The sequence below is a fragment of the Aulonocara stuartgranti genome (genome assembly GCF_965226115.1).
Source record: "Aulonocara stuartgranti genome assembly, chromosome: 7".
Classification (NCBI taxonomy): domain Eukaryota; kingdom Metazoa; phylum Chordata; class Actinopteri; order Cichliformes; family Cichlidae; genus Aulonocara; species Aulonocara stuartgranti.
Window position 1 is genome coordinate 3,893,095 of NC_138945.1, and position 25,984 is coordinate 3,919,078.

Genomic DNA, 25,984 nt, shown 5'->3' on the forward strand with positions numbered 1-25,984 from the left:
CTTTATTTTAGCATCTAATTAAAATCAAATCCGCGTGGACGTGATGCCAGAGCAGAATATCAATACAGTTATATATTAAAATACAATTTTTAACAAGTAGTAGGAAATTATAACCACCAACCTTCATATTAGTTATACAGGTCACCAACTATTTACATTTTAAAGACAGAGCACTAACGAGCAGTGCAGCTGTCTCAGATTGTGCGGTATGGATCCTCTGCAGGACGGACAAGTAAAGTTAAAGTTGACTGAATAAAAAGCACAATTTTATTGAAATCTGTGAAATGACCTGGTGAAATCTTGTATTTTTATGTTTAAGTTCATGAACATGTTAATTTCACCTTATCTTAAACGTGTTAAACTAGAGAAAGTTTCTTGAAGGTAGAACAAATCGGGGTGAATGGCCACGTGCTCCTCCTAAACCCAGTACCTCCCCCAGACCTCCCAGACTCTGTCAGACCTTTTTTTTTTTTTTTTATTTTGCAGCTGGTACGTGTTGGGTGTTTTTTGGACTCTAGATGGCCTGCCGTTTGTCCTGAGTTGAATTTTTGTCTTCCGCCTCCCCTCCTCTCTCCTGGTTCCAGTCTCGGAGGCCCTGCGGCAGGCTCGTGTCCTCCTCGAAGCTCCCGGTCCCCTCCACAAACTCCTCATACGTTGACTTCTCCTCAAACGGCCGAGGGCCCAGCAGCTCCAGCATGTCAGCCTTGTTCAACACCTCCCTTTCTAGCAGGCGCTTCCCCACCTGAGGATCACAGCAGAGGTGGAGCTTAACTGGTTTGTTTCAGACAGAGGATGAACTGAAGCCCCACATCTGGGCTTCAGTTCATCCTTACTTGAACTATGAATCATGGAAAGAATACTCTGCGTTTATCTGAGGTTGTGTTTTTGCGTATTAGACAGTCTCACCAGCTCCACCAGGTCCTTCTTGTCCTGGATGAGCTGCAGGGTGCGCTCGTACGCTCGATTTATCAGCTCTCTGACCTCCTCGTCAATGATCTCTGCTGTCGCCTCACTGTACGGCTTCTCCATGACTACCTCGCCCTGTCGGGGGAGGTCAAACGACACCTGTCCCACCTTCTCGCTCATCCCAAACTGCACCACCTGCAAATCAGGGTGCAGAGCGATGCGTTATGGCACAAACAGCACTCTTCTGCTGGTGGGAATCAAACAGGGAGTGTGTTTTTAGTCACATGTGCGTACCTGAGCGTAGGCAGACTGCGTGACCTTCTTCAGGTCGTCCTGAGCTCCGGTGGTGATCCGTCCGAAGAAAACCTGCTCAGCCACACGCCCTCCCAGCATCATGCACATCCTGTCGAACAGCTGCTCTTTGGTGTACAGGTACTGTTCCCTAGGCAGGTACTGAGCGTAACCCAGACCCTTCCCCCGCGGGATGATCGACACCTGGATACAAACCATGTGTGGTTAACCCACAGCTTCCATCTACACCTGTAACTGGTGGAGATTTACAGAGCAGCTGGAGTCATAACAGAAACGACACAGCCCAAGCACGCACAGAGCTCCTACCTTGAGCAGAGGGTCAGCGTGCTGCAGGAACCACCCGACGATGGCGTGACCGGCCTCGTGATAGGCGACGGTCTTCTTTTCTGTGGGCTGCAGGACTTGAGTCTTCTTCTCCAGACCTGAAAGCAAACAACCCGGGAGTCAGACTGTAAGGACGTCAGATACAAACTGTCCCGTTTACCACACAAAGACCATTACAAGAAACAACCGTACACAGCCGTCACGTACTAGGTGATGTCACACTCACCTCCAATGACCCGGTCGATGGCTTGTTCAAAGTGTTTGCTGTTGACGGATGGGTTCAGGTGCCTGGCTGCGATCAGAGCTGCTTCGTTGCAGACACTAGCGATGTCAGCTCCTGATTCATTCAAACGGGAAAAAACAGTCATCAAATATAATGATTCAAAATAAAAGAACATTTTTGCGATAGTGCCGTTACATTGTTGTTATTCGAGCCAACTGTTACAAACCAGTGAATCCCGGTGTGGAAGCTGCCATCTTCCTTGAAAGACCGTCTTTGTCCAGATTGGGATCCAGTTTGATTGGTCGCAGGTGGACTTTAAAGATGGACGCCCTGCCTTTGATGTCCGGCGGACCTGACAGAAGACAGGAGAGAATTCTTCCTCTGCATTCCAACTAAAACTTATTCTGCGGAGCTTCAACATGAGCATGATTTTACAGGGCACCGCATGCGTCCTCCAGCAGGCTGATCACATTGGAAAACCCAGATATCCCTCGTAGGTACATTTCGCTGCCATGTTTACACTTAATCAGGTTTCTAAATGGCATGTTCGGAGAATGCCAAGAGCAAATCAACACCTCACACCAACTGGCAGCACTGTGGTTAGTGGGAGAATGATTTGGGCACTTTCCAATACTTTAAGATGTGGAGACTGCAGTAAGGCAGTAAAGACTCTGCTTACCTATGTAGATCTGTCTGTCGAAGCGTCCTGGCCTCAGCAGAGCAGGATCCAGGATGTCCGGTCTGTTAGTTCCAGCCAGGACCACCACATTCGTGGCGGTGTTAAAACCTGTAGAAAAAGATGAAGACACTTAAATCTAATGGGGGGCTGGGGGGGATAGTATGTTCCACTTCAAAAATGCAGCTTGCCTACCATCCATCTCCACCAGCAGCTGGTTCAGGGTGTTCTCCTGCTCACTCTGACCCCCAAAGTTCCCCCCTCCTCTCTTCCTCCCCACTGCGTCGATCTCATCAATGAAGAGGATGCAGGGGGCATTCTTCCTCGCCATGGCAAACATGTCCCTCACCTTCATGAGGAGAGAGAACAGTCAAACATTCAGTGTCTGAACAGAGTCATCTCAGATGCTCCAGGATCTGCTCCGGGTTCATTCACTTACTCGGGCCGGACCGACGCCCACAAACATCTCGAGGAACTCGGAGCCGTTGACGGTGATGAAGGGGACGTTGGCCTCTCCAGCTGTAGCTTTGGCCAGCAGAGTCTTTCCCGTACCAGGAGGTCCGGACAGCACGGCTCCCTGAGATAAAAACGGCATCAGTTAAGAGTGATTGAGAGAAGTTCACATCCAAGACAAACTGCCCCTCAAAAAAACGGCACTAATTTATAAATGCCTCGTCTTTAGCCTGTATCTTTACGAATAATGACTGATTTCATTTCAGGTTTCGTTTTTGGATTTTTCTTTTCGGATCCTACAACAGGATTAAAACTGTTAAGAGTCCAGAATTTCCAACACACAGCAGGGAAAACAGCTCAGTGTTTTTACACTAATAATGTGCTCAAATAAAAGTACTTTATCCTCAGAATGGAACAAAACTCTGAAAAATGGACTACAGTAAAAGCTTTATTAATAAAATGTGCAGCAGGGACTCATCAATGTGAAATAAACTCTTCATAAGCATTTCTACACATATCTGAGCAAAGCAATGCAGACAAACAAGATTGTAAGCAAAGTCATAAATAAAACAGATGATCAAATGCAGTCAAAGTTATTGGTATCGCAGAAACTAGGGGTGGGAGATCTATTGAATACACTTGATGTATCGAGAGGTTAAAACGACTTTATTGTAACCATCAAATAAAGGCTGCCATGGAAATATAAAGTTGTCTAGACCTAATTCATGCATGTTTATATACTACCAGATATAAACAAGGAAAATATGGCGATAGTGGGAGTTTCACAGGGAGGATGTCAAACAAAATATTTTCCAAAACATGCTGTAAATCTCGTGATGCAAAAGGCAGCAGTACCACAAAAATTCCACCAGATGAAAAGTCCGTGTCTGCAAAGCTCGGATTTTTACCTTGGGGATCTTAGCTCCGAGGTCCTGGTACTGCTGCGGGTTCTTCAGGAAGTTCACAAACTCCATTATCTCCAGCTTGGCCTCCTCACAACCAGCCACATCCTTGAACTTCACTTCGATGTTGTCCTTCATCATCTTGGCTGTTGACTCGCTCATGCTAAATGGATTCCTACCACCTCCAGCGCCTCCTCCCATTGGTCCCCGCCGCAGCGTGAAGAGCAGGAAGCCAATCAGCAGCACGGTCGGGATCATGCTCAACAGGAAAGAGCTGAAGGAAGAAAAAGCAGCATTAGGAAAGCTACTTTTTCACAAATGTTATTATAGAAACTGAGGTTGTTAGGCCCTTTTTAATAAAGATTTTACCCCTGATTAAAGTCTCTGGCTGACATAATGCATGCTGCGTTTGTGTGTCCAAACCCACCCATCACTCTCAGAGCTGTAGACGACAGCAGGTCGGTGCGTTGACTCCATTCCGAGTTCCAGAACTGCCGTCTCGAGGTTTCTCTCAAATGTGTCGACGCTGCCGATGTTGAACCAGACGTAACTCTGAGGGACAAAAAACATCATGCATCATTCAACTAGAGAAAGGTAGCTTGAACTGTGCGACTTACTTGTTCCTAGGCCATTTGGGTTTTTAATCTATGCAAAATAAAAATAGTCTTTGTGCAACTTTGACATTTTTAATGAGTTAAAAACCTCAGGGAATGTCTGACAGAGTAATTAATACTGACTTGTACTGTATGTAGCAGCACCTCACTGTGACACTTTTTATACATCTGAAGATTCCACTTTAAGCCCAAATCATCAGCCTTTCCACTGTGCTGTCAGTTAGTATGAGGCTTTTGTGCGAATATGCTCTGTTCAGTTTTCTCCAAATGTGCCAAACATCTCCACTTTGGTCTACACTGGACGGTCGGATGATGGGGCGAATTTGATGGTTGTTTTCACATGACTACTAGTGGTCAATGGTTACTCTGGTTACATTTGTTTTACTTTTTAAACTTCACTAGCTGCCCAAACTCTTTCAGGCTTTCTCTAAACGTACATAACACCCAGATTGTGCCTTTAAAAAAAAAAAAAAATCCTTAAACAAGAAACTTAGTTTTTTTAATGTAAACATGTAAAGAAATTTAACTGAATTTGGCTAATTAAACAAATTAACTGACCACAAGCAATACTTTGAAGAGCCACTAGGGGTTGTGACAGCTGGATAAAAATCTATTTCAAAATCAGTTTGAGCATTGGTTTGCTTTGCCTTACCGCATCAGTGTCGGCTCCCGGCACCAGAATGACTCTGACGTACTGCTTGTTGACGACCTCCAGTCGATCCACCTGGAAAGAGCATGAAACTGTTAACCTGCAGAAACATCAGTACAGGGCTCCAGAGTGCGACCAATTTGGTCACAAATGTGACCACATTTTTCAATGGTGTGACTAAAAAAAAAAAAAAAAAAGAAAAAAAAAAATCCTAGGTCGCACTGGTGCAACCAAAAAAAGAACTCTGAAAGTCTCAGTGTGGTCAACAACAGACACACATTATGCCCATATCGTGGTCTAAACCAATCAGAGATAGTCAGGGGCGGGACCTGTCTGATTGGCCATGGTCCAGATATTACTGTGGTCCTTCGTGTGTACGTTTGAAAGTACAGGCAGATGGAGGGAGGTGAGTAGCTTGAATAAAGCGATATCGATTCATTAAATCCTGAATCGACTTTTAAATATAAATGTGTTTTGCCAGAAACTCAGGTTAAAGCTCACAAAAGTATTTCAACAACTACCAAACAGTAAATGAAAGCAGGTAACAGATTCCACACAAAGACGTAAACACAGCAGACCCGACGCATCAGAATCAGCTTTCTTTTTCTCGGCTTTCTCACCCGACGGCACGTAGACGGACATGCCGTCGTGGCTGAAAGCCGACAGCTCACTGATTCTGATGCGTCGGGTCCGCGCTTTGTGTTTACGTCTTCTTTGCGCTCGATTCTGAGCTGCAGGTTTTGTCTCTCTCCAACCAAAATTCACTGAACCAGCAGCAAAAGAAGATCAAAACTACACTTCACATTTGATAAATGTCATCATTAATTCACTCTTACTTTGCTGTTTTGCTCCCACCACGATAAAGAGAAGGAAAAAAAAACAACACAATTCATGCACACTTATTACCCACCAGTCTACCGTTGTTTACAGCGCTGTCGGCCGCAGTCTTTCTTGCTTTTTTTTTACTCAAATGACCTCGGACAAAAAAGCCTAATTTCTGCTGTTCAACACTAAAATTATGCAAAAATTGCAGAATATTTTTAAGGTCATCTGCTATAAAAAGCCAGGCCAGGAAAATCTCCTTCTTGTTTTTCTGTGTTTTATTCTCAGTTACTTTGTCACAAAGGCATCTGCTGTGATGCTTACACCTCCAAGTCTCACAACTGTCAGTACTGATAAATGATCAGAATTATAATATTTCTGATATTAAGCCACCTTTTCATTTCATCACACAGACAGAGGATTGGAGGCAATGTTTGAGTTTGAGCGCCGAGACACCTTACAAAGATGCACTCTGATAATAGGGGTTCACCAAATTCAACTTGACTCTTAACTTAAACTCTGCTTTGGATTGAACGGTCCAGTGTTTACTGAAATGTAATTACAGCATTCTGTGTGTTTTGCTATTTTTGCAATCTGTGGGCACTGTGTGAACACTTGGTTAAAGGGACGGGAGTAAAAACAGCTTCCTTCATGTTGGTGGCTGGTTAGAGCCACTCTGTGACTTTGACTGGTACCATGTCATCTGTCAGCAACCACTACAATCAGGACTAAATATCCCTGCAGTCTGGGAGCAAACATCCTCACCTTGCCTCTGCCCAGGTAGCGGTGGACAAAGTCCTTCCAGCTGATCTCTCTGCCGGTGTCTCTGAAGTAGAAATACAGCAGAGCCGAGCTCAGTCCGGCCACCGTGATCGCCACGTAACGGAAATCCTTCTCATCCCAGGGGAAGTCGCCCTGCAGACCAACACAGGCACAGGAGGAAAGTTACCTGCAGGTTATTATTTGTTAATGCGATGACACGCTAATGAAAGAGGAAAGGATGACGCTGATTTGAGGAAAAATTGGTCAGCTGCAAGAAATAAGAGATGAGTAAGAACAGCGTTGGGCTGCTCGCCCGTTACGTAAAATAAATATATTGAAAACTGAGGCTGTATTCATAATTCTGTTACACTTATTTTGTAAAATAAAAACTGAATGGTTCTTTCAATGTTTACCACATACCTTCTGCATTCGCCTCCACCACTCCTTTCCTCCTCCTCCTCCTCTCTTCCCTCCTCCTCCTCCGGTTGGTCCTTTTTTTCCATCTGAAATTCAGAAATGTCATTTTAGCTACAGTTCCTTTTCTAGTTTCTCAGTTTTTATCCATGAAATATCAGGATATTCTTTTGTAAACTGGATTACTTATTTCAGTTTGACATGCATTTGATCTGAAGTTACAGCCCCATCCCGGATCCTGCTCACTGGCTCAAGTTGAGGAAGCTACTCGGGTAAATTTTTAGGGTTTTTTCATAATAAAATTTTAAAAAAAAAAATATATATTCTGATGGCCACCAAACACATTTTGGCCTTGCAAAGGAAAATGACCAGCAGGGGGTGCTGGAGTTGATTCCAGCTGTCATAAGGCAAGAGGCAGGGTACACCTGTACAGGTCATCAACCTGTCACAGGGCTGACACAGGTTTGCGTGAGTCTCGAGAAGCAGATTCCTCATATTGAACATCAGCATTTGAAATGTCTAATTTAAAATGCGTTATACCACAGGTGTATTTAGCCATTTAGTTTTGTTTTTCACATTCTTGGTAATAAAAAAAAAAAAAAAAATGTGAATAACTATTCACAATAATATCAAATGAAACAAACTTTGTGAGTTTTTTTAAATAGTTATTGATGTTTGAGAAAAACAGAAAAGCAGATCCCACCTTTGGGCTCTGTGGCGTAGAGTCGTCGCTGAGCTAACTGGAATCTGCGACAGGACAGGAAGTTAGCTGGAGTCAGAGTTATGTTCTGAAAAAGACCACACAGTCACCGCTGGTACACTGGACACCATCTACAAGCAACAATCTGCTGAAGAATGGCTTTTAGCAACTATAAACCTCTAATCAGTGGAGGTCACATTCATTCAGTGGGTCCATCCTTGACTCATTAGGGAATGAGTCAAGGACATATACTATATATTTGTATTATATATATTATAGCTAACTAATACATTCCTGGTTCTTGGGGAGAAAATGTAACAGTAACTCAAATAACCACTTTTTACAACCAACATTCAGTATGCAGAAGGGCATCTCTGAACGCACAACATGTTGAAGCGGCAGCAACAGAAGACCACCAGGTGCCACTCCTGTCGTCTAACAATAGGGCTGTAATTCAGGATTTACGGGGTGGCTTAAGTGGTAGAGCAGATCATCTTCTGATTGGAAGGTTGGTGGTTCGATCCTTGGCTTCAGTCTGCTTGCCAAATACCCTTGGGAAAGATACTAACTCCAAGTTGCCCTCAGATTCGTTCATCAGAGTGTGAATGTGTGTGAATGTTTATTAGTTTGCACTTGAGTTTAGAAGTGCTTGTGTGAATGAGACATGTTGTATATATAGTTGCTTTGAGTACTCCAGGAGAGTAGAAATAAGTATATAAGAATCAGACCATTTAATTCACACAGGCTCACCAAAACTGGATAACAGAAGACTACAAAAATGTTGGCTGGCCCGATGACCCACGGTTTCTGCTGTGACATTCAGAGTGTAGGGCCAGAATCTAATTCAAACAACATGAAAGCTTGGATCTATCCTCACTTGTATCAATGACTCAGGCTGCTGGTGGAGTAACAGAGTGGAGAATATGTTGTTGGCAGACTTTGGGTACCAACTGACTACAACTTAACAACTTTACCTGAGTATTGCTGCTGACCATATCATCGCTTTATGACCACCGTGTACTCATCTTCTCACGGCTGTTTCCAAGCAGGAAAATGCACCACGTCACGAAACTCAAACCATCTCATGCTAATTTCTTAAGCTCACCCGGGAGGTCTAACCCAGTAGCAGCAAGATGTACCGAATGAAGTGCCCGTGAGCGAATAAAATGTTAAACTCATGAGGTTTTTCTTTTCTATTCTTTACGCTCTCCTGCATAGTAAGGCAATTGAGCTGAAGTTGGCCAATTAGAAGACATTGAGCTCATATGATGTTTAGCTGCTGAAATGGATTTTCTCAGGGACTAACAAAAAAGGTACAAGTATAAAATAAATATGACTTCACGATGAAAGCTTGAACTAATTTGCTTTTAAGCAAAAAAAGAAAAAGACTTTAAACAATTGTTTCAACTAAACTTGGCAGGCAGTCGTCCTCGCTAGTAGCTACTCGTGCCTCGAGTTTATTTAGTTAATTAAATTTCTAAAACACACAGAAAGGAAACTTGCGTTGACTAAGTTTCTGGTGGATTTTTATATTTCTGTAAAAAAATGATAATTTTAAAAACTCTTTCGCAGACACCTTCCGTCACTTACCGGGCCGGTGGAGTTTCTGTATCCGGCTCTGAAGAGCTGTCCTACGGTCACAGCTGACAGCCTGGCCCGGGCTCCTCCAGCACGGCAGAAAGGCAGAGCGGCCGCCGAGAGAAGCCTCAGTAGCCGAGACATCCCCGCTGTGCCGCGTACCCAGATTTTCAGGCCACAAAACACAACTTTTTTTATTTAGTTGGTCTTACTTCTGTCCCTGGGATCCTTCATGTAACGCCTGCAAGTGTTATTAAGTAACAGCGTGAGATGTCAACCGGAGGATGATGTAAAGGCCCTTGAGGCTTCCCATAAAATGCCTGTCAGAAATTGTTACTGAAGGAAATATATTTAGCAATAATGAAACAGTCATATTCCTCATTTTCAAATGTACTACAGCAATATTACTATTTTGAATTTATTCAACAAAATCACATTTATTTGTGTTAAATATAAATTTATTACAATCAGGCATCATACAGGTCCTCATAGCACAGCATGTCACTTATTGGCTTAGAGAGAAAGCCTGGCTCGAGTGCTGTTACCAAAACATGCAATGACTTCGCTTCTTTCCTCATGACATTATTTAATACAGTCCCGATCAGAGGTTTAGGACCACATGCCTTTAAAAAGCCAAAATGTGGATTCATTGTCATTTTGTGTCAGGTAGTCACACTGTCATGAGTCATGACTGATGGCAAAGGAGAAAGAAAAGTTCCCTTTTTGAATGTGGTCGGCTTGTTGAACTGCATAAGCGGGGTCTTTTGCAGCGCGCTATAGCTGCTGAGGTGGGACGCAGTAAGACAGTCATTTGCAATTTCTTAAATGATCCTGAGGGTTATGGAACAAAAAAAATCAAGTGGAAGACCCAAAATTTCACCAGCACTGAGCCGGAGGATCCAATTGGCTGTCCATGAAGACAGTGGAAGATCCTCGATCCAAATTAAGGCCGTTACTGATGCTGACTGCATCCCCATAACCACCAGACGGCATCTGAGACTGAAGGGCTTCAAAAACAAAAATGTCTTCAAAGGTGTCGTCTCCTTGAACGCCACGTTTGGTGCTCTCTTGCATGGGACACTGAAAGGTGGAAGACAGTTTTATTCACTGATAAGAAAAAATTTAACCTTGATGGTCCTGATGGCAGATGTTTTCTACGCGCAGCGGTGGAGGGGGCACCATAGTGGTCTGGGGTGCTTTTACTTTCAGTGGAACAATGGAGCTTCAGGAGATGCAGGGGCAAAAAACGGCCGCTGGGTATGTCCAGATGTTGCAGAGACCATCCCTCATGACTGAGGGCCCTCGTCTGTGTGGTAACGATTGAGTTTTTCAACAGGACAATGCGCCAGTACACAATGCCTGCAGAACAAGGGACACTTCCAGGAGAATAACATCACTGTTTTGGACCATCCTGCTTGTTCCCCTGATCTAAATCCAATTGAGAACCTTTGGGGAAGGAAGGCAAGGGAATTTCACAAAAATGGACAACAGTTCCAGACAGTAGATGCCCTTCGTGTGGCCGTCATCACCACTTGGAAAAATGTTCCCAATCACCTCATGGAAATGCTTGCAACAAGCATCCCGCAATGAATTATTGAAGTGATCAACAATAACAGTGGAGCTACTTATTACTGAGTTCATGTTTGGAACCCGTTTACAGGGTTTTTTTGGTGGTGTGGTCCTAAACTCTTGATCAGCTGTAAAACAGCCTGTTTCAGTTTAAGCATTGTTTTCAATAAATTGCAGGCTCAAAAAATGTTTGGTCTCTCTCCCATTTCTTCTTATTGCATGTTGAAGCTCTACTTGGAACCTTGTTAAGAGCCAGCCATGCAAAATAAGATTTATTTGCCATTTTTCAAGTTGTCTTAGACTTTTGATCGAGACTGTGTTACATAAAAATTCTGTTCAATTTAATATTCAGTAAATTATATATATTTTAATTTTAAATCAATCTAAATAAAATATTTGGTCACTTTAAGCAAAAAGCTGTGCTTCTGTTGATTTGAAAAAAGTGTTAAGTTTCAGGTGCAACTAACTATTAATTGATCTTGTTATTCAAAGTGTTAATAAGTTACTGTTTGGTATATTAAATATTAGAAAAAGGGACAAATATTGCTCTTTAGCCACTGATTTTAAGAAAATCAGCAAATGCAAAGAAAAAACTAAAGCCAGCAAATGTTTTGTTTGCCTTCTTTTAAAATAATTTCAAATTATTGCCTAATAGAAATGGACTTTTCACTATACTAAAGGAACACTTAAAGAATAATAATAAATAGAGCAAGTGTGTGTGTACTATTGCTTTAAACATAATTCATAGAGATATTAAAGATAAAGAAAAATTAAATTCATTCATGTCACACAATAAGAAGAAGGGACACCCGCAGAGAATCATCAGGTATTTGTACAGAGTGGCAAGTGACCTATAATGCAGACTGTAATGGAGGTTTTAATGTTGTTTTTGATTGGTGTAAATACACTCATGAAGTGAAACTCAACAAATAACAAATGTAGCACACAATAACACCTGAGTAAAATATAAAAGAAGAGAAACCTAAGTCATGAATCTATAAAACAGCAGAAATCCATCTCTCTGCAGCTTTCAGCTTCCTCTGTAAGTGCTGTAGGAGAAGCGACTCATCAGTAGAGGGATGTGAAACCTCTGCTCCGGCTCACTGATGGTGAACACAACCTGGAAACACACAAACGCACACACAAATGATTACAGCAAGATGAAAAATGCCTTTTAATGTTTGATACAAAAGTGATTTCAACAAAAACATTGGTTGTTGTAGACCCCACTGTCTTTGATGTCACAGTGTTTATTGGACATGAAGATGTGAATAATGCTGTGACATTATTATAAACACTTTGTTGAAGTAAGTATAAGTAAGTAAGAATGTTTTTAAAATTTAAATTTTCCTGTTGCTCATTTGTTGATAATGACATTTGTGTGTTTTAGGAGATTTGGCGACCCCTTGTGGTGAACAAACTAACTGCTACCAAACTGTTTCTGTTCCCAAATAAATGTGTTGTCTTTACATCTTGTCCTACCCGTGACACTTATAAGGATCTATTCACATGTGTGCGTTACTATATACCTAAATCAGACCAGTTTATTTCTTTCAGATATAGGATAGTGACACCTCATGACCCACCTCCACATAGGGGTAGAAAGAGGGCTGACCAAGGCCTTCCCAGTATGAACCCGTCTCAAAGCGGAGCTTGTACATGCCAGGAGTAAAAGTTTCTTGGTTCATGAGTCCTGGGCAGCGGCCATCTTGGTTTGTTGTCCTAAAAATTAATAATTAATAAATTATTAATTAGTTCTATGTGCAGGTTTTCGTCAGCTCACCTGGAAGAAAAGCTCTTCCCTGATTTCTTTAGTTGTCAAAAGAAATCCCCCACCCCCCCATTTCTGGCCTTTTCAGTTTCTGATTTTATCCAGCTTCAGGCTTTGAATAATAAACACGTTAAGCGGAGATTAAGCTATGTGTAAGAATGTATGAAAGCCTACCCGACACTCAGCATGGCCCAGATCATCAGCTTGGAGTCCAGTCGGTGCAGGCTGAGGGCCATCCTGGCTGCCGGGACGCCGTCGGTAGCGTTCAGCACGTGAGTGGTCAGAGGGCTGGACTCCGCCATGATCTGCTGGATGGCAGGGGACAGGTCAGATTTAAATGTGGGACCTTTAGTTACAGTAATCGACGTCATGACACCATCGTATGGAAGAATGTTCAATCTGTGAGGCCGTTCTGAAGGCAAAAGGGGATCCAAGCCAGTACCCAGTAGCAAATTGTGACCAGTGAAGATATAGAAACAATGATGTCCCTCTTAATACCAGTCTATGGTGGTCATCTGATGCTCATCTACATCTAACACCTCCATGTACAGCAATCACAGTCCTCTTGACACCAAATAGGACAGAAAAAAGAGCAATGCAACAATAACCTTAAGCTTTATTAATATGGTCAATGATATTATGTCTGCTAACTAAAAAAAGAAACTATCAGGAATCCTCCTCTGTCTAACATAACTGTTTGTGTCTTGTTTTTTTAGATTAATAAAAGTACAAGGATAAAAACCTTTTTGTCTCTTCAAAACTTCTAAAAAAATAGCCAGAGGTGCTTTCATGATCGCTGCCCACCACTTATGCAATAGTTTGCAACTGGTCACAGAGTGAAAGAGCAGGATTGTTAGCAGTGAGTCTGCACTTAGTGATCTGTCCGAGAGAGATTTCTGTTCAGAGACAGGTTGGCTCCCACCAGGCAATGCGCACAATCGGCTTGCGATCAGAAGCAGTTACCTCGGTCAGCCTCTGCGTGTGCAGTGATTACCAAAATTCTTTTTAAAAAAGAAATCAATCACCCAGCAATCCTCCCATCTTATTTTTATAGTGTGGCTGGAGCACAAAGCAGCGTTTTCTATACTGCAGCCAGACACCAAAGGGAGCTGAAGATGCTTTAGCTTCACTTTTGAGAAGCTGTGACATTCTCATCTTTATTTACAGCGATTCAGAATGAATTTACACTTCAGCTCTTCGACATCAGAGTGTTTAATGTAGCAGTCCAACGTTTGAGTGTCACACCTACACTTTCTCAATATGTCCCATTTTAGCAAATGATCATAAGGACAGATTTTGCTATAGACTCTGGTCTGACACCTGCAAATTACAGCTCCGTGCTCCAAGTTTAATAAACTACTCAGAAGACAAGGATTATGATGTCATGATATTACCTGTCAGTCATGTGACCATGTATCTCATGTTTATTTTCCTCAGCGATCACTTTAATGTAAACAAAAATGACTATGAGTTTCATGTGACACCTTCTGTGTGTTAAGACACTGAGTCCATAATATCAAGAGGTCTCAACACAAACAATTATTGGAAACTTTCTTGAGGAATTAACGATAAATATGCTTCAAAATAGGAATAAAGAATATTATAAGCCTAAAGAGTTCACATATGAAGCTTACATATCATTATAAGATGACCAGAGGACACATACCACTTCTAAGTGGAGACAAGAGCAGCACATACATGCACTGGTGACACTTTAAAACACTGAAGTGCATCAGTGTGAAACAGAAACACCTCAGGCCTCATTGCTGTAGTCTATAATAGGAGAAGCCTTACCTGTGTGAGAGCTCTCCCCTCTGTTGCAACCAGTTCATTCAGTATTCCAAACTCCTCCAACCAGCTGTGGTATCACTACACACTCCTCCCTCATACACCTACCCACCATGCACTTTAAACAGACCCAGTCTCAAAGGTTGTCCTGATTCTAATAAATCATTAAAACCAGCCAAGAGAGTGCAGCTTTCCTTCAGTCAACAACACGTGATTCATTTAATCACTGGGATTGTTTTGCATGATTAGGCTCATTGTAATGTCAGACATCCCCTACTGTGCACCTCTGACTACGATTTCTTCTGATACCATTTGACTGGAAGAGACTGGAACAATCCCCACTGCCAGCTAGCATTTTAGTTCACAGGCAGAGATTAAATGCAGAAGCTTTAGTTGCTATTGTTACTGGCAGGTTAGGAATAACAGATACTGGGTGAGGCATGGGTAAATTCACAAGTTTGAATACAGTGTTTACCCACATGCAACATAAAAGATGGATGTAAAGCAGGCTTTTGCAAGTGCTGTTCAATGCTGCAGGTTTTGGTATCGATCAGATGCCAATCACATACAGGGCGATATCGATGCCGATATCAATTCTTTTAGCCTATAAAGGAAAATCATGTTAGAGAATGAAGTGTATTGTGTATTTTGTTGTACAGTTATTTTATTTTCAACTTTAATTTATATATTTATCTTTATCTTATTCTTCCCAGTTAAATTTACCCTTCATTCTAATTTGTGTTGTACAGTTATTTCATTTTTAACCTTAATTTATATTTTATTCCTTCCTAGTTAAATTTACCATTTTTAATTTTTCATATTTATTTCCTATCTTATTCATAGCCTTTTCCTTTTTTGTTCTCTTTAGGTCACGAGCAGTTGTCCAAGCATTTCACTACATATCGTACTGTGTATGACTGTGTACGTGACAAATAAAATTTGAATTTGAATTTGAAGTGCGTCATGATTTACATGTATGAAATGATTCATCATCAGTTTGCAAATTCTAAACACATTTTAATGATCACAAAATCACTGTGAGACTTTTACTCTCACAGTACCTTGGCATACCCTTGGTTTTTAAGTGTGCTTTATAAATAAAGTTTATTATTATTATTATTATTATAATCTTAAGTTAATACAACAAATCATAGCTTTCAACTTTCTGTGTGTTTTCAAACTGTCCTCTAAGTTCAGTACGAGCTACGATCGTCCAGGATATGCTCGCTAGCTAGCAACCAGTGTTGCCAACTCCTCAGTAAGGAAAATCGCTATTGGTTGTCCTAAAAGTCGCTAGAAGTCGCTAAACGACGTCATCACCTCCATCCATCCATCTTCATCCGCTTATCCGAGGTCGGGTCGCGGGGGTAGCAGCCTAAGCAAAGAGGTCCAGACCTCCCTCTCCCCAGCCACCTCCTCCAGCTTGTCCGGGGGAATACCAAGGCGTTCCCAGGCCAGCCGAGAGATATAATCTCTCCAGCGTGTCCTGGGTCTGCCCCGGGGCCTCCTCCCGGTGGGACATGCCTGGAACACCTCGCCCAGGAGGCGCCCAGGGGGCATCCTTGCCAGATGCCCGAACCACCTCAGCTGGCTCCTTTCGATGTGGAGCAGCAGCTGCTCTACTCTAAGCCCCTCCCGGATGGCCGAACTTCTCACCCTATCTCTAAGGGAGAGGCCAGCCACCCTTCGGAGGAAGCTCATTTCCGCCGCTTGTATCCGCGATCTCGTTCTTTCGGTCACTACCCACAGCTCGTGGCCATAGGTGAGGGTAGGGACGTAGATCAACCGGTAAATTGAGAGCTTCGCTTTTACACTCAGCTCCCTCTTCACCACGACTGACCGGTGCAGCGTCCGCATTACTGCAGCCGCAGCCCCAATCCGTCTGTCGATCTCCAGCTCCCTTCTCCCATCACTCGCGAACAAGACCCCGAGATACTTGAACTCCTCCACTTGGGGCAGGAACTCATCCCCGACCCGGAGTGGGCACTCCACCCTTTTCCGGCAGAGAACCATGGCCTCAGATTTGGAGGTGCTGATCCTCATTCCCGCTGCGTTACACTCGGCTGCGAACCGCTCCAGTGCGAGCTGGAGGCCCTCACCCGATGAAGCCAACAGAACCACATCATCCGCAAAAATCAGAGATGAGATTCTGAGGCCACCAAAGCGAAAGCCCTCCGCCACTTGGCTGCGCCTAGAAATCCTGTCCATAAAAATTATGAACAGAACCGGAGACAAAGGGCAGCCCTGGCGGAGCCCATCACCCACCGGGAACGAGTCCGACTTATTGCCGGCAATGCGAACCAAGCTCTTGCAACGGTTGTATAGGGATTGAATGGCCCGTAGCAATGGGCCAGACACCCCATACTCGCGCAACACCTCCCACAGGACGCCCCGAGGGACACGGTCGAATGCCTTCTCCAGGTCCACAAAACACATGTAGACTGGTTGGGCAAACTCCCATGCACCCTCAAGTATCCTCGAGAGGACAAAGAGCTGGTCCAGTGTTCCGCGACCAGGACGAAAACCTCATTGTTCCTCCTGTATCCGAGGTTCGACTAGCGGACGAACCCTCCTCTCCAGCACCCTGGCATAGACTTTCCCGGGGAGGCTGAGGAGTGTGATCCCCCTGTAGTTGGAACACACCCTCCGGTCCCCCTTCTTGAAGATGGGGACCACCACCCCGGTCTGCCAGTCCACAGGTACTGCCCCTGATCTCCACGCAACATTGCAGAGACGTGTCAACCAAGACAGCCCTACAACGTCCAGAGCCTTCAGGAACTCGGGGCGGACCTCATCGACACCAGGGGCTCTGCCACCAAGGAGTTGTTTAACTGCCTCAGTGACCTCGCCCCCGGAAATTGGTGGGTCACACCCCTCATCCCCAGACTCTGCTTCCTCCCCGGAAGACGTGTCAGTGGGATTAAGGAGGTCCTCGAAGTATTCCTTCCACCGCCCGACAATTTTCTCAGTCGACGTCAACAGCGCTCCGCCAGCACTATACACAGTGCAGGTAGAGCACCGCTTTCCCCTCCTGAGACGCCTGACGGTTTGCCAGAATCTCTTCGAGGCAGTCCGAAAGTCTTTTTCCATGGCCTCTCCGAACTCCTCCCACACCCGAGTTTTTGCTTCAGCCACTGCCCGAGCCGCATTCCGCTTGGCCTGTCGATACCTGTCGGCTGCCTCCGGAGTCCCACAGGCTAACCAAGCCCGATAGGCCTCCTTCTTCAGCCTGGTGGCTCCCTTCACCTCTGGTGTCCACCATTTGGTTCGGGGATTACCACCACGGCAGGCACCAACCACCTTGCGGCCGCAGCTCAATGCAGCAGCTTCGGCAATGGAGACGCTGAACATGGTCCATTCGGACTCAATGTCCCCAGTCTCCCTCGGAATGCTGTTGAAGCTCTGCCGGAGGTGTGCGTTGAAGATCTCGCGGACTGGGGCCTCTGCTAGACGTTCCCAGCACACCCTCACTACGCGTTTAGGTGCACCAGGTCTGTCCAGCGTCCTCCCCCGCCACCTGATCCAACTCACCACCAGGTGGTGATCAGTTGACAGCTCAGCCCCTCTCTTTACCCGAGTGTCCAGAACATATGGTCGCAGGTCTGGTGATACGATTACAAAATCGATCATCGACCTACGGCCTAGAGCATCCTGGTGCCACGTGCACTTATGGACACTCTTATGTTCGAACAGGGTGTTCGTTATGGCCAAACTGTGATTAGCACAGAAGTCCAATAACAAAGCACCGCTCGGGTTCAGATCAGGGAGGCCGTTCCTCCCAATCACGCCCCTCCAGGTCTCGCTGTCGTTACCCACGTGAGCATTGAAGTCTCCCAGCAGGACAACAGAGTCTCCAGGTGGAGCACCTTCCAGCACCCCCCCCAGGGACTCTAAGAAGGCTGGGTACTCCGAACTGCCACTCGGCGCATAAGCGCAGATGACAGTCAGGACCCGTTCCCCGACCCTAAGGCGCAGGGAACAAACCCTCTCGTCCACCGGGAAAAACCCCAACGTACCGGCAGCAAGCCGAGGGGATATAAGAATACCCACCCCAGCCCGCCGCCTCTCACCAGGGGCAACTCCAGACTGAGACAGAGTCCAGCCCCTCTCCAGGAGACTGGTTCCAGAGCCCAGACAATGCGTAGAGGTGAGCCCAACTATATCTAGCCGGTACCTCTCAACCTCACGCACCAACTCAGGCTCCTTCCCCACCAGAGAGGTGACATTCCATGTCCCTATTGCCAGTCTTGGCAGCCGGGGGTCGGTCCGCCAGGGCCTCCGCTCCTGGCCGCCACCCGGCTCACAATGCACCCGACCCCTATGGCGCCTCCTGCGGGTGGTGGGCCTGCGGGAGGATGGGCCCATGTCTCCTCTTCGGGCTGTGCCCGGCCGGGCCCCATGGACTAAGGCCCGGCCACCAGACGCTCGCCCTCGGGCACCCTCCCCGGGCCTGGCTCCAGGGCGGGGCCCCGGTAACCCTATCCCGGGCAGGGTAAACTGTTCCCTCGATATTCTTTTCATGGGGGTCTTCTGAATCGCTCTTTGTCTGGTCCCTCACCCAGGACCAGTTTGCCATGGGAGACCCTACCAGGGGGCAAAAGCCCCCAGACAACATAGCCCCTGGGATCCCTGGGACACACAAACCCCTCCACCACGATAAGGTAGCGATTCTAGGAGGAGGACGTCATCACCTAATTTTCATAATTGGTCATGCTAATCTAATTGTAACCTATGTTGTTGGAGAGAGAAATAACATCGTGGAAGAGACATAAAGTGAGTAAAAAACGTCCTAAATGCATTTAGAGTTTATTTAGAACTACAAATTAAATTTCTTTTAGCAATTATTGGTTTTTTTAATGTCACAATTCCAAACCTGCTCCTTTACCCGGGCTTGGACCGGTAAAAGTGACCCGAAATAGGCGCTCTGGTGGAGTTACTTTGTGTGTGTGTGTTTATAAGTAGTTTTAAAAATTGTGATCCACAAAACAGCATAAGAGTAAAAGAGTAAAAGAACTGACTGCGTTACAGCACCCGCTGCTTGTTGAGAGTAAAAGCGATACGCGCTTTCACGTCTTTTTTTAGCTAAGGGGTCTGAAAACTCGCTAAATATAGCAACAAAGTCGCTAAGTTGGCAACACTGCTAGCAACCTGTCAGACCCAGTTTCATTGATCCTTTTGCACTAGTTTCAGCCCGATACCAATACCAGCATTGGCATTAATGCTATCGACATTTGGATCAATCCGCCCACCTCTATCTTTTGCTTCTTTTGTTTTGAAACACCAATCTGACAAGTTGCTAGCTAGCGAGCATAGCTCCTTTCACAACCACCAGTCTCCCCCTGCAGGACACGAAGAAGAATGCAGGTTTAAATTCCACTTCCATGATGGTTTTACCTTTCAGACCTGTCTTTGTGTCTAACATGGATGAAGGATTCATTTTTTAAATTGCTGCAGTGACTCGTCCAATGATATACGGTATATGGTATATCCTTTCATCCAACTCTGCCAAAGGTTTGGATTATTCCCTATGGATAAAATGTGGGAGGTGCTTACCTTTGATTTTTGTTGTTTTTATTTTAATGTGATGCAGTTCAAAATGATTGTCTTTTGTTAAGAGTTCCTGTAGGTGGCGCTTAATGTTTCTGCCTCTACTTATGCAGTTACCCTCGTTTTTCTGAAGATTTTTCATGAAGCTCATTTTTAAACTTGACCTCAAGTACTCTGGTTGTTTATTAGCAGCATCAGATTCAGAGAGCAACTGGTTTTGTCCAGCTATGTTGAACTGTTTCTGATTTTAGCTGGCTAAATGGTAATACTGATCTCTACCCAAACCTGACCACTCACCTGCTCTCTGAAGGGGAGACCTAATTTCCATACAGTAAACTTAAAAACAAAGGAGAGCATTCCAACATATCAAATGATTTGATATGTTGAATTACTACAGATAAAATTCATAAACTCATAAAAAAAGAATCACACCAGGTCCAAATGCACCTCGTTTATGAAAAATACCTTTATTACACTCACAGTTAAATAGGTTACATTCAGCACTGAACAAACACAAAAGCACTGACAGGAGAAGCTACGGCGACGTCAAATCAAGGATTTCCAAAATGAGTCTGCGTCCAAACTCACTGGATTTCTTATTAAAACATTTAGTGTCACTTTGTTTTTAAAGTCTGAAATAAGGTTTCAGTATAAAGAGCTACTACTGTACACATGAATGTGTTCAAGTGTCACCTTTTAAACTGACAAATATTTAGAGCGTATTTACACTGACGGTTGTTCCTTTTAAAAGGTTCAGCAACTGTTTGGTGTCTGTGCTTGCCATTAAACCAATAATAAACATTATTTCATAAAATGAAAGCCACAACAGAAACCAGCAACACTGTAGTGGGAACAACAGTAATGTGTTATATATTGAATATTTTATGTGTAACTGGTCTGTCTTAATTGGCAGTGGTGTATCAAATTGTAAAAACGGGCCATCAAATGTTCAGTAGCATGTCTTTTCAGTAGGGTCATCTATTTTTTTCTATTACCAGTTGAGTCTTTCAAAAATTCTTATTAGCATCAAAAGTACAGTTTCTGTAGCTGTAGGTGTGTCTGTCACTTCTTAGGTTTCATGTATCAATCTGGTCCTTATCAGGTCTTAAAATGACTTAAACACAACCTAAGATGAACACCAACATATGACATATTACACCGTGTCATTATTTACTGATAAAAATTGAAGCCAAACTGCAGAAGCAGTGTATGTACCCTACTAAGTTGCTTTTAGGACCTAATTTAGGAGCAAAATGTTGCAGCAATGGTTTTCTGGGCGACTCGTGTCTCACGTCATTGTGGAGGAACTTGTCTTTACAGCGCTGCTGTTGTTCATTCATGTTTTCAGCATTCATTCATGCACAGCTCTCTTAAACCAACTAGACTTTGGGCCACTGCAGCACCTTGATTTTTTTTTGCTTCTTCAGCCAATCTGTTGGCGATTTGCTGCTGTGTGTGGGATCATCGTCCAGTTACATGACCCAGTTTGGGCAAAGCTTTAGCTGCGGGACACACGGCCGCATGTGTGACTTTAGAGCAGTTTGGTGTACAGAGGATTTCATGGTCGACTCAGTGACTGCAAGCTTCCCAAATCATCGTCCCTCCACCACTGTGCTGACAGTTGATGTAAGGTGTTTGTGCTGATGTGCTGTGTTTGGTTTTCTCCAAATGTGCTGCTGTATATTATGAAGAAACAAAGCAAACTTAACATATGCTGCCATGTTGTTTTTAGAGGGAAGAAGTAGCCTCCTAGGAACCCTTCGTAGTCACACTCACTTGTTCAGTCTTTTTTTTTCAGTTGATCTGACTTTGGGGTAAATTTGCTGGAATATTTCCTCCTGAGAAGTCTGGCAGCTGTCTTGAATGTTTTCCACTTTCTCGCTGTGGAATGATGCTGTGCTTTCTTTTTACCAGGACTGTAAGTTAAACTTAACTTTTTCATTCAGCTAGATATCTTAGCAAACATGAACCCAACAGTTTTAGTTCACGTGAAGGATATTGTTACCCACACCTGCCAAACTAATCCATGAAATAAACTGAACTCAAACTGTTTGTCAGTTTATTTGTCAGTTAACCCAAGCTAAACTGAAACAAGCACATGAAACCAACTATCACTCATGATCATAGAAAAAGTACATTTCCCTATTCGTATCTACTACATGGAGCTAATGAGCTAATGCTCATTTCAGGAAATTGTCTGGGCCTATATATAACTTTATAAGTGATTTCCTGAGTGGACTGAACAGTGAAATTTACCCAGAAAGTCATAAAGCCGTGCTCACTGAGCCTGTACCGCAGAAGCATTATGTGGTCACACAGCTGGTTACACATAATGAAAACAGGCCTGATGAAAATAAACTGTGCGATAAGGAGCCGCCAGCTGGTCCCACACAGACTTTAATAACAGTGATGAGTCTGACATGAGAAGCAAGGTTAGGGTGATGAAACAGACTCAAACGTTAAGGAAATAATCCAACAGGCTCATGAGTCTGCTCTTGCCTGTGTAGCCCACTAATGCAGTGTTTTCTGGCGGTGCAGAGGTGTTGGCCCAGAGGCCAAAATAAAATAATCTGCTGTGAGGAGGTATTTAGCTGCAGAACCATCAGTATGTTTTATTAAACTTTTCTATGATGTTCAGATATTGTCTAATGTGTCAACATGTGAATGTGGATCACTGGAATGGAAAACATGGGTGACGGCAGTGCAACATACGGTGGCCCCGAGAGGTCAAACGGATTGCAACTTAAGAAAACAACCATCAATTAGCAAAAAACGCTGCAAAAGCACACAAGACACAACGGAAATAGGAAAAAACAGATTTCCAAAAGCACAAGGGAAGTGTTTCTGGGGAGACAATAACCCGTTGCAGGAACCAAAATATGCTAAGATTGCACTGGGAGACACTTAAAAGAAGTTGAGGATCTATCGGTTTTGTGACAAAAGAAAAGATGAGAGATAAGTGTGTTAGCCTAACTATTAGCCTAAAAATCCAGCAAAAAAAAGTTTGGGAACCACTGCGTTAGGTTATTGTCTCCCCAGAAACTTCCCTTGGCTTTTTTCCTATTTCTGTTTCCTTTTCCCTATTTATATTTTGTTTTTCCTGTTTCCGTTTTGTTTTGTTTGCTTTTGCAGCGTTTTTCTTATTGCTGGTGTTTTCTTAAGTTGCAGTTCGTTTGGCCTCTCAGGGCCACCATAGCAACATAATAAAAATGTCAAAGATATGTGAAAAAAATCAAAAATCAGGGGTGGAGGAGAGTCAGTCCAAATGCAGGTCGTGTTGCCAGCGTCGTCTTGAAGCTTCGTCCATCCCAGCTGTTACAGATCTGAGCGTCTGCTTCTGGAAGGAAGTGAACATGGACACAAAGGACACAAAGAGAGAGTAAAACATGCAAAAAAACTCATAAGTTGGCATGAAATACACTTTAAGGTCAATATCAGTGGAGCCTGATGATTTTAAAGATTTGGTTTAAACTACAATAAGGTTTATGTGTCCTTCTTATCCACCAAAATGACTAATCATGAAGTGACTTAAATCTAAATGACCAGCAGGGGGCGACTCCTCTTGCTGCAAAAATATGGCTGTTCCATAGAAGTACAAGGAAAAAGTGTGATCTGTTCCCAGGATTTGTACCTTGGTGAAACACTTTGCTGTTGAGTTTACAGTCGTAATATTTGATTTGAAGTCTTACTAAAAACAATATGATGTTAATTTTGGCCACTATTATTATTCTTGTTGCTATTTTTTGAGTGTTAACTGTCCCTCAATTTCTCAGCTCCACTCATCACCGTCTTGTTTCGAAAAATTAAGATGGTGAGAAAAGTCAGCATGAGGCTTCACAAATAAGATTTGTCAAACTGATGGGTGAGATTACCGTGTCTACAATAATCTTTTATAGTCCATTAACTATGTGCTGTAGGTATTGGGCAGTAAAGGAAAGAGAAAGCAGATCTATCTTCATTATAGGGTTGGATACTTAATGCGCAAATGTCCAACTTCCAATTACTGCTGACCACTGCCGAATGTGTTTCCATGTGTTTTACCACCAAACAGTCATTGGCTTTAGTTGGATAAACTTACAAAGACTCAGAAACACACAGGAAACAGTCCGTTTTTTGCATTCTTTGTTGCTTTAGCAAAAACAAAGAGCAAACACACGTTAACTGCAAAAATCAACTGATGTAAGAGCTAGTTGAAGTCTTCCACAGCAAAGTAAGTGCTACGTTACGGTAGAGGACAGATCTGGAAATAGTTTAAATGATTCTACAATAAAAGAATATTTAAAGTTATGTCATATCATATTATTATTACATCATACTGCTCTTCCTTCTGAGCTCCATTTTTATCCAAAACCTATTAAAGAGGACATATTCTGTTCATTTCCATCTCCATCTCATGCTATAAAGGTCGTAGTGTATTTATATTTGTACGTCCCCTATCTCCTCCTAAGCCAGTGAACAAATCTTGATAAAAACTTCTAGAAACATGGCTTAATGCACAGTGAGTGCAAACATCTGTATGTTTATATGCACATGTACACATGGCACTTATTCTTTATTGACCTAACATTAAAGTGTAGGTTTGCACATTTTTATTAATGGACTCTATTAGAGTAGCTCTGCAGGATTTTTTTTTTTTTTACCCATCTTCCTTCAGATTGGCTGCTCCTTGGAAACAGAAGGTTTAAACTGTATGTAGGCGGGGCTTCTGTGCTCACAGCTAGAGCTGTGCGCCTGAGATGACCAATATTATGGATAACCTCTATCTTTGACATGATGCAGCTCTAAGAATAGGAACAAATGTCCAAAACTAAGTCTCATGAGGAATACTTGTACAAATGCTGGATCCTTTATTTGAAAGTTTGGCCCTGCTTAATAAAAAGACAGCTGTTACAGAACACATTACTTTTGGACTGAGTGCATTAGCATTATTGAGCCTGAAGTGGTTAACAAGCTGTATTCATAAACTGTAAGGGTGTAATCCTTCATAGTTAATATTATTTCCCAAATAATTTCAATGAAGATGCTCAAAAATGCACAGAAAGCTCAGTTATGTCTACAGCCATAAATTAAAGCACAACGCCCTCCAAACCCAATTTTCAGTTTGTGTTTAATTTGAGCATCCAACATTAGATAGACAGACATGAAAGAAAACAAAGAAAAGCAAAGCAGGTTCATTTCAAAGGAACGTATAAGGCCAGGCAGCTTGCCACCTTCATACCTGAACTGCAGCATCACAGGTCCTCCTCCTGATCAGACTGCTTTATCTGAAAACAGAAAGAGAAAGTTACTCTTAACAGGACAGTGGGTTAATTAAAACACTGCTTTAGCCTCTATTTGCACATCGCCTCATGTTCAGTGCAGCCGGAAGTCCTTTATCCTCGCAGTCCACGTAAATGCTCATTTCCTGTTCATAATAACACATTGTGTTACTTACACACACACACACACACACACACACACACACACACACACACACACACACACACACACACACACACACACACACACACACACACACACACACACACACACACACACACACACAAACAAAGAGGTAAATGGTAATTAGCCTGCTAAAACACTCTTTTATTCATGTACACTCGGCTTCTTCCTGTCAGAGGAACAATGCGACAGATTAAGGGCCGGTCTGTTCTCTGCCTCCTCTCAGATTAATGAGGCAGCTTTGCTCTGTCAGGCAGGTATAGGAAGCCTGCAGGCTAATTCTATGTCATTATGTTTCCCTGTAAAGAAACAGAAACACTGAAAGCATCGCTCCTCCGCTCGGCCGATCTGCTCCACTCCGGTGAGATCCTGAATCAAAAGACCTGCGAGGCGACTGGTAAACACATCTTCCACCAGGAATTATACAGATGGTGTCTCTGCAGTGTGGGTGAGTCACAGATTTACTGCTGGTAAGTCTATATGACTGAGAGATTTAGGAAGACAGGTGAAAGGATGGACTGGGACAGATGAA

General features: G+C 43.5%; 3 protein-coding genes across 13 annotated transcripts in view; all 3 read right to left on the minus strand.

Annotated features, from left to right (window-relative positions):
* Positions 1-121: 121 nt before the first annotated feature.
* Positions 122-9,622, minus strand: LOC309712090 (mitochondrial inner membrane m-AAA protease component AFG3L1-like). The gene is made up of 16 exons (XM_082542682.1): positions 9,348-9,622; positions 7,761-7,845; positions 7,064-7,146; positions 6,647-6,796; positions 5,063-5,134; positions 4,224-4,348; positions 3,803-4,070; positions 2,881-3,018; positions 2,637-2,790; positions 2,445-2,552; positions 1,992-2,117; positions 1,769-1,879; positions 1,525-1,640; positions 1,201-1,401; positions 907-1,101; positions 122-742 (listed from the first exon to the last, which is right to left on the minus strand). Exons 1-16 carry the CDS (start codon positions 9,477-9,479, stop codon positions 515-517), a joined length of 2,292 nt encoding a protein of 763 aa, XP_082398808.1. The 5' UTR covers positions 9,480-9,622; the 3' UTR covers positions 122-514.
* A 2,147-nt stretch (positions 9,623-11,769) lies between these two features.
* Positions 11,770-20,230, minus strand: LOC309711571 (5-hydroxyisourate hydrolase-like). 11 transcript variants are annotated; one of them, XM_082541978.1, is made up of 5 exons: positions 19,337-19,703; positions 14,943-15,067; positions 12,850-12,983; positions 12,491-12,626; positions 11,770-12,024 (listed from the first exon to the last, which is right to left on the minus strand). In XM_082541978.1, exons 2-5 carry the CDS (start codon positions 14,949-14,951, stop codon positions 11,935-11,937), a joined length of 369 nt encoding a protein of 122 aa, XP_082398104.1. In that variant the 5' UTR covers positions 14,952-15,067; positions 19,337-19,703; the 3' UTR covers positions 11,770-11,934. The 11 variants fall into 11 exon arrangements, with proteins under 11 accessions (XP_082398104.1, XP_082398102.1, XP_082398110.1 ...); XM_082541976.1 differs by lacking the exons at positions 14,943-15,067; positions 19,337-19,703 and adding an exon at positions 20,017-20,230 and having other exon boundaries at positions 12,850-12,980; XM_082541984.1 differs by lacking the exons at positions 14,943-15,067; positions 19,337-19,703 and adding an exon at positions 20,017-20,230.
* Positions 20,231-21,395: 1,165 nt separating this feature from the next.
* LOC309711570 (RNA-binding protein Raly-like) overlaps positions 21,396-25,984 on the minus strand; it is an 83,889-nt gene continuing 79,300 nt past the window's right edge. The window contains exons 8-9 of the mRNA XM_082541974.1: positions 25,229-25,274; positions 21,396-23,347 (exon numbers count right to left, since the gene is read on the minus strand). Coding sequence (XP_082398100.1) covers positions 25,242-25,274 — 33 coding nt within the window. The 3' untranslated portion in view covers positions 21,396-23,347; positions 25,229-25,241. The remainder of the gene's footprint in view (positions 23,348-25,228; positions 25,275-25,984) is intronic.

Bases quoted from the DNA above. Each gene is read 5' to 3' on its own strand.
- LOC309712090 (XM_082542682.1), bottom strand. From the start codon at position 9,479: ATGTCTCGGCTACTGAGGCTTCTCTCGGCGGCCGCTCTGCCTTTCTGC. The intron at 6,797-7,063 runs GTATGTGGTAAA...GTTGGTCTGCAG, and splicing joins GGTGGAGGCGAATGCAGAAG to GGCGACTTCCCCTGGGATGA. The intron at 5,135-6,646 runs GTGAGGATGTTT...TGCTCTTTCCAG, and splicing joins GCTACCTGGGCAGAGGCAAG to GTGGATCGACTGGAGGTCGT.
- LOC309711571 (XM_082541978.1), bottom strand. The intron at 12,627-12,849 runs GTAGGCTTTCAT...ATTAATTTTTAG, and splicing joins TGGGCCATGCTGAGTGTCGG to GACAACAAACCAAGATGGCC. The intron at 12,025-12,490 runs GTGGGTCATGAG...GTGTGTTTCCAG, and splicing joins CTTTCTACCCCTATGTGGAG to GTTGTGTTCACCATCAGTGA.